Source organism: Scylla paramamosain, chromosome 32, assembly GCF_035594125.1.
Source record: "Scylla paramamosain isolate STU-SP2022 chromosome 32, ASM3559412v1, whole genome shotgun sequence".
Lineage (NCBI taxonomy): Eukaryota > Metazoa > Arthropoda > Malacostraca > Decapoda > Portunidae > Scylla > Scylla paramamosain.
In genome coordinates this window covers 10,301,646-10,308,825 of record NC_087182.1, presented here as the reverse complement: position 1 = coordinate 10,308,825, position 7,180 = coordinate 10,301,646, and the positions used below count along the sequence as shown (strand labels likewise).

The following is a 7,180-nucleotide window of genomic DNA, read 5'->3' as shown; positions in this document are numbered from 1 at the left end:
AGCTATCGCTATTGCATGTGCAGTACCTCTCCCTTGGCGGAATCCGTACTGGGCGGTGTTAAGGAGGTCCCTCTCTTCCAAGTGGCCCCTTAGTCGCCTCGTGATGATGCGCTCCAGCAGCTTCCCCGGCACCTCAAGGAGTGAGATTGGGCTGAAGTTTTCCGCACGACGAGGGTCCTTTCCCGGCTTCAGCACCAACCTCATCTCCGCAGCCTTGAAGCTATCAGGAAAGTATCCATCTGAAAGGGCTGTGTTGAAAATTTGCTGGAGGCGGAGTAGGGCCCCCTTGGGAAGATGGGTTAGAATATCTTTATTAATCCCACGTATCCCTGGGCTGGTTGTTTTGCTGGCTCTTATTGCCTTAGCCAGCTCCAAAGTAGAGATCCTGCAGTCCAGTCCTGTATGTCCACTGAGATGGGCAGGATCAGCTGTCTTGTACGGAGACAGTCGATGGTGATTCAGCCTCAAGTAATTCAGCACAGTGTTATTTCCGTCCAAGCCATTTTCTTCAGAGAAAACGTTCCTCCATGTTGTCGTGTGTAACTGCGCTTTAGAGCTGTCCGAGTAGTGTCTCTGTCCAGTTTGGTCTATAAAATATGTCTCCAGTCCTGAAGGCTGTCCTGTCAGTCGTCTGAACGTACGCCAGAATTCCTTGGGGTCTCTTTTGGTGTTACAGAGACCTCTCAAGGCTCGGTCCCAATGTGCCTGTGCCTCAGATTGCCTGCTGTCCTGTAGTGTAAGTCTGAGTCATGTGTATCGCCTATAGTCGTCTATGGTCCAGCCTGTCAGTGAAGCCCTATCTCTAAGTGCTTGAAATTGTATTCTGGCTATCTGGGTTTTGCGAGAAGGTCTTGGGTGAGGATCCTGTTGGTATGTGGTTTTTGGTACATGTCTTTCGACGGCATTTATTACTGTAGTCTTCCAGGTTTCTAATGCTTCGTCAATCTCCTCAAGTGTGGCTTGGGAGATATCTGGGGGGTTTATCATTTGTAAATTTTTGTCGGTTGTAAAAGTGTCTCAGTCTGTTTTGTGAAATGCGTATCTTGGTGTAACAGGAGTGAGGGAGGGAGAAGACGAAATGTCAATGATGATGGGAATATGGTCACTTGTCGTTAAGGGTCCAGGAGTGATCTTATAATGAAGATAGTTTTGTTTCTTCTTTAAGATTATATCAGGAGAAGTGGACGAGAGGGGTCCAAAGTAAGTTGGGAAGTTCGGTCCTATGTGTATTGCTGTCTGATGTTTTAGCTATTTCAGAAGGTCTCTTCCTGTCTGATTCGTCGATGTGTGGCCCAGCATCCTGTGTCTAGCGTTTAAGTCTCCTGCTATAGATACTGGGTTCTGTCTGCGTAATAATCTATGGAAGTCTGGGTGTGGAATGTAGGGGCGTCGTGGAGGGAGGTAAGAGGTGGCAATTTTGAGTGGTCCGTCTGGGGTGTCTATTTCTATTGCTAAGGTCTCTGAGATGTAGTCATCCTCTACTTTATGCCTAAGTTTATTCTTTACAGCTATTGCTACTCCATCCATGGGTTCACTTGCTACATTCTGTTGATATAATCTATACCCTGGAATCTTAATTTAATCTTAATTTTGGAATCTTAATTTTGAGTATCAAGTCTGGGTCAAGTTGTCTATATGTATTAGTCAAATCGTACTTATGTCTGTCTCATGTCAAGACGTTGTGCTGAATTACTCTGAGGCACGGCATCGGGTCCTCGCGCGTCGGGTTTTCCTTGTTGCCCTTGGTTGTGATAGGAGTTCGTCGGGGAGGGGACCATTCTGGATTGCAGAGAAAGTGTCGTTATCCACTGCGCTGAGGTGTGTTTCCAGGTTGTTAGGGGAGGACTTGATCCAGTGGATGATGCCATTTGTATCCTCCTTGGTACCACTATGACCCACTTTGTATCTGCCCTCCTCTATGCCTCTTAGGATTGTAGTGCCGGTAATCTTCTCAGGCCATTTATCTTTGTCAATCTTGATGATAGACACCTGGATCTTTTCCTTCAGAGTGCAACTGGGTGAGGGAAGAATGTAATCTTCCTCTTCGGAGGAAGAATCTGGTCACTGCTGCTGCTGCTGATGCTGGGTTCTTGAGCGATTTCTTGTGGCATCTTAGGGGGGTTTTGAGTCTGGAGACTAGGGGGGTCCTCTGTGATGGCTCCTATGATGTCCTTGGAGGAGGATTCAGGTAACGAGTAGCCTTTTCTTTTATACTCGCCTGCCAGTCTCAGCGGCGGCCAGCCATGCACTACGGCGTCGCTGATTGGCTGGTTCACTTGATGCATCATCTAGCCTTGATCTTCTCATGCTCAGCAGTACTTGTAGATCATTTGTTTGGATATTCAACTTCGGTTTTTCTTCTTTTATGTGGAGAGCTTCTAAAATGGATAATCTCTTGTCGGGGCAGCTGTCAATGATGTCAGTGTTGTCTTCTAAGATTTTCCTGGTGATGGTGATGTTTTGCTCTTGTTACAAGTGGTTTTTCGGGGCTCCGGCAGCTAAGTGCAGTGTTAAATGTCGCGAGAGGTTTGTAGTAGTCTCGCTGATATAGGTTGTAGGTAGGACTTCACAGTTTCCTTGTTTACAGGTGAACCTATATACGACGTGTGACTTCTGCATTGCTTCTTTCTTGATGTCTGGACTGTTCTTAAGGAGATGGCTGGATTTCTTATTCTTGTAATATATCTGCAATTTTAATTTTCTTTCTGGATCTGTTGGCTTCACATTGCTTCTGACGATTTTTGTTATTATTTGTTCTTCTTTATATGCTGATGCGTAGAAGGCTCGGTAGAAGAGGACGATGTTGTGTTTCGTGGTGGTGACGTTTGCATTGTACCAATTATTGAGTATTTTCTTCATCTGGCGGAAAATGTCGATCTCCCTATGTCCGTTATTAACTAGCACTTGGGTTGATCTTTCTATTTTTTGATGTACTTGTTTCCAGATACTGCAGTGTGTAAGAGCTCTTCTAATGTGTGCGCCGATAGTGGAGTCTTTATATCGTTGTGGACATTCACTTCTACCGTTCAGGCAGTGTCCAGGGTTTGTAGTTTTAACATAGACTTCTGTGTTGAAGGACTTACCTGTCTGCTTCACGAGTATGTCGAGAAAGGGCATGGAACCGTTTACACTGTTCTTTGTAGTGAAGTTGAGGCTGGAGGCTTGTTGAAGGCGATGTCGGAGTTGTTTTATTTCTGCCTGATTCTTTATCTTGATGAATATGTCGTCTATGTATTGGTAGTAGAAGTCTGGTTTTTCTGTTTCTTTGAAGACTTCTTCTTCTATGCTTCCCATACACTTAATATATATATATATATATATATATATATATATATATATATATATATATATATATATATATATATATATATATATATATATATATATATATATATATATATATATATATATATATATATATATATATATATATATATATATATATATATATATATATATATATATATATATATATATATACATTGTGCTCAATAAGGATAATAGACCATTAACGTCAATGGGCGAGGTCATTTTGCTTATTAATAATAATGGACAAACGAAACTGCCCACTTGAAATAACTTGTCCATTAACGTTAGTGGACAACCAGTAACGTTAATGGCCAATTTTAGAGGGCGGGTGGGGTGTGCGCGTGCGTGTGTGTCGGGCGTTCGGGGTGTATATAAAAGGGCGTTAGTTGGAGCAGATAGTTGGGTGCTGCCACTGCTACTGTTGTGTGCACTGCTGCTGCTGCTGTTGTTGTGTGCGCTGTTGCTGTTTTTTTAAGTGCATGCGGATTTCAATTGGTTTAAACACCGATCGATCTTATTAATACTGTAATGGATCGAAGAGAAACTCAGCAAAAAAAGTTTTATAACGTTATTTCTTCCGACGGGCGCTTCTTTTTCACTTCAAGAAAATTAAAACATTATATAAAACGCGTCATCGCGGCAAAGGAGGGCAATATAAAAAAAGTATCCTGATTATGCTCTGTTAAATAGGTACGACTTTGCAAGAATTGGGGGAGATAAAGAGATTCCTATCAAGAAAACTCCATAGGCCCATATATACGATATATACCTGAAACAGAGGTGTTTGATGTAATTTATGATGCCCACGTCAATGTCTGCCACGGAGGACAGAAAAGAATTTATTGTGAGGTTAAAAAGACCGTTGCCAACGTGACCCGGGAACAAGTTGCCCTGTTTTTATCCTATTGTGTAACATGCGAGGAGAAGAGGTCGATCAAGAATAATAAGAGAGTAGTAAAACCAATCACGAGTAGCGGCTACAACGAAAGGGGGAAGTGGATTTAATAGACATGTGATCTTGCAAGACCACAGATAATTACTGCTTCATATTACATTATCAAGATCATTTTACAAAATTTAGCGTATTAAAGACTTTGCATTCAAAGCAAACCTTTGAAGTTTCACACCATCTCTATGATATATTTACTCTCATAGGGGCGCCAAAAATTCTTCAAAGCGATAATGGCAACAAGTTCATTGGAGCCCCACTAATAACAATGATGCATACATTTTGGCCTGAAACAGAGCTTATCAGGGGATCCCCTAGACATCCTAGGAGCCAGGGATCTGTGGAAAAGGCCAACGGCGACATAAAAATGATGTTGTGGGGATTGATGCAGGAGAAGAACACGTGCAACTGGACTTGCTCAAGCAGGTGCAATGTGCAATGGACCAAAAATACTGTCAACCATAGAGTAATTGGAATGTCTCCCTACGAAGCAATGTTCGGGCAAAAGCACGCATCACCTATGAAAATCACAGAACAGGTAAGAAATTGTGTTTTTTAGCTTAATTATGAAATTCAATTTGACAGATTAGAGAATTTTGGTAGGTTGATTGCTTTACACAAGTATCCCAAACTATTTTTTCCAGGAGACTGACTACGAAGGGACTGAACAGCAACAACAAGAACAACAACCATGGGATGAGCGGTTTGTTTCTCGTACATCTTTGCTCATGAATTGCTTTGTTTCATAGATGAAGTGAGTCCTTTACACGTTATTCAGCTAGGCGGTTTACAGAAGTGAACAAAACGTTACAATTTCTTTTTCATAGATGGGCCCCAGGGAAAAAGACGGAGCGGGGGTACAACAGCAGCAACAGCAGCAGCAACAACCATCATGGGATCAGGTTTGTTTCTCGTACATCTTTGCTCATGAATTGCTTTGTGTCATAGATGGGTCCTTTATAGATTATTTGGCTTGGCAATTTACAGAAGTGAACAAAACCTTATAGTATCTTTTTCATTGATGAGTCCCAGGGAAAAAGACGGAGACGGAGTACAACAACAACAACAGCAGCAGCAGCAACAGCAGCAGCAGCACCAACAACAACAACAACAACAACAACCATAATGGGATGAACAGGTTTGTTTCTCGTATATCTTTGCTCATGATTTGCTTTGTTTCATAGATGAAATTGAGTCCTTTATATTACAAAAGTGAACAAAACGTTACAATATCTTTTTCATAGATGGGATCCAGGGAAAAGACGGAGACGGGGTACAACAGCAGCACCACCACCAACAACAACAACAACCATCATGGGATGAACAAGTTTGTTTCTCGTACATCTTTGCTCATGAACTGCTTTGTTTCATAGTCCTTTATACTACAAAAGTGAACAAAACGTTACAATTTCTTTTTCATAGATAGGGTCCAAGGAAAAAGACGGAGACAGGGTACAACAGTAGCAGCAACAACAACAACCATCATGGGATGAATAGGTTTGTTTCTCGTACATCTTTGCTCATGAATTGCTTTGTTTCATAGAAGAAGCTGAGTCATCATTATTTGGCTTGGCAATTTACAGAAGTGAAGAAAACGTTACAATTTCTTTTTTTATAGATGGGGTCCAGGGAAAAAGACGAAGATGAGGTACAACAACAGGAAGAAGACGATCAGCAGCGGTTATACAATGAAGAGGTGAATTATCCATAAATGATCAGATCACCATATGTCTACTTTACTCCAAAAAAAATAATTTGATTTACCTTTTCCGACAGGTCGAAATTTCTAGAGATGGAGAATTGGTAGAGGATGAGGAAGAACGCGCAAATGCAACTGTAAATGAACAACATTTGGAAAACTTTATAAAGGTATGTAGTGGTATTATGATTATATCTATAATGAGTTTTTTATTCCTCAGGATAATAATTTATTTATTCATAAGTTAATCTTACTTTTTCTTTTTCTTTTTATAGATCAGACGGTGAGTGAGAGATGGGATCAAACAACAAGCATCTAAGATGATTAAGTCTGCTTTCTCCTCTTCCTTACATCCCGAGATCAACGACTGTGTCAACGTCACGATTCCTCAGATGGATCGGCTGAGGAAGATGAGCATGCAAAATTTTGTTGGAGTAATTGTGGCCATCAAAGAAAAAAAAGGACACAAACTATACAGTGTAGCAACAGAATACGGTTGTATAAGGCCATTACTCTCTCAGAATCAATTTGAAATCTGCCGCCGAAGGAATGTGATAGATATCGAGACGGTGAACAGAGAACGGACAGTATCCATCAGAAAAATAGCTGCGGCGGAAGCGATAAAGGGCAGTGAGGAGCCTTCCTCCAATATTTGTCACTGTGCTACAGATTTCTGTAGAACAATGCGCTGCTTTTGCAAGAGAAGGGGCTTATTGTGTATGAAACGGTGCAAACATGGGCATAATCCCAAAACCGATCGCATCAATCAAGAAACTGCCGCTAATTCTAAATGTTGCAATAAATGAAAAATAGTTATAGACATTTTCTGTCTGTTTTTATCCAAAACAATGTGTACATATAGAGGGAATTGTAAAACTTTATTCTCATTAACAAAAGAAATTTCTCTTAACAAAATCACCCTACCTGTCTTCTTCTTCTTGAGTATAATGGTGACGTCAGCTGAGCACGGAAATGCGCGGGAGGGCGTATGAAGTCAAGGCTGGCGGGAAGGGGAGGGGAATGCCGCCCAAATATGTTGCCTTGGCCTTGGCTGTAGCTCACTGACACGTGGCTTAGCTTAGGGAGAAAGAGATAGAAGGCGGGACGGCAGTGGGTGGGCAAGAGATAGCGGTGACGGTGAAAGAGGAGTTGCAGTATGGCAGTATGCCCAAAGACTGTACTTGAGTTTGTAGGAGTGACAGGTGCCCGTGTCAGTAAAGAGA

The 7,180-nt window shown here is 41.7% G+C and overlaps 1 protein-coding gene across 3 annotated transcripts; it reads left to right on the top strand.

Annotated features, from left to right (window-relative positions):
* The first annotated feature begins 3,846 nt into the window (after positions 1 to 3,846).
* On the top strand, positions 3,847 to 6,780 carry LOC135088907 (myb-like protein Q). Of its 3 annotated transcripts, none has more exons than XM_063983968.1 (9): positions 3,847 to 4,796; positions 4,903 to 4,961; positions 5,086 to 5,160; positions 5,285 to 5,396; positions 5,503 to 5,585; positions 5,681 to 5,755; positions 5,877 to 5,954; positions 6,035 to 6,127; positions 6,233 to 6,780. In XM_063983968.1, the coding sequence occupies exons 1-4, from the start codon at positions 4,527 to 4,529 to the stop codon at positions 5,382 to 5,384; spliced, it is 504 nt and encodes a 167-aa protein (XP_063840038.1). In that variant the 5' UTR covers positions 3,847 to 4,526; the 3' UTR covers positions 5,385 to 5,396; positions 5,503 to 5,585; positions 5,681 to 5,755; positions 5,877 to 5,954; positions 6,035 to 6,127; positions 6,233 to 6,780. The 3 variants fall into 3 exon arrangements, with proteins under 3 accessions (XP_063840038.1, XP_063840039.1, XP_063840037.1); XM_063983969.1 differs by having other exon boundaries at positions 3,851 to 4,796; positions 5,291 to 5,396; XM_063983967.1 differs by having other exon boundaries at positions 3,851 to 4,796; positions 5,685 to 5,755; positions 6,233 to 6,369.
* The last annotated feature ends 400 nt before the right edge of the window (positions 6,781 to 7,180 follow it).

Coding starts and splice junctions, on each gene's coding strand:
- LOC135088907 (XM_063983968.1), top strand. CDS start 4,527: ATGATGCATACATTTTGGCCTGAAACAGAGCTTATCAGGGGATCCCCT. Junction 4,962..5,085: donor CAACAACCATGGGATGAGCG/GTTTGTTTCTCG, acceptor TCTTTTTCATAG/ATGGGCCCCAGGGAAAAAGA. Junction 5,161..5,284: donor AACAACCATCATGGGATCAG/GTTTGTTTCTCG, acceptor TTCATTGATGAG/TCCCAGGGAAAAAGACGGAG.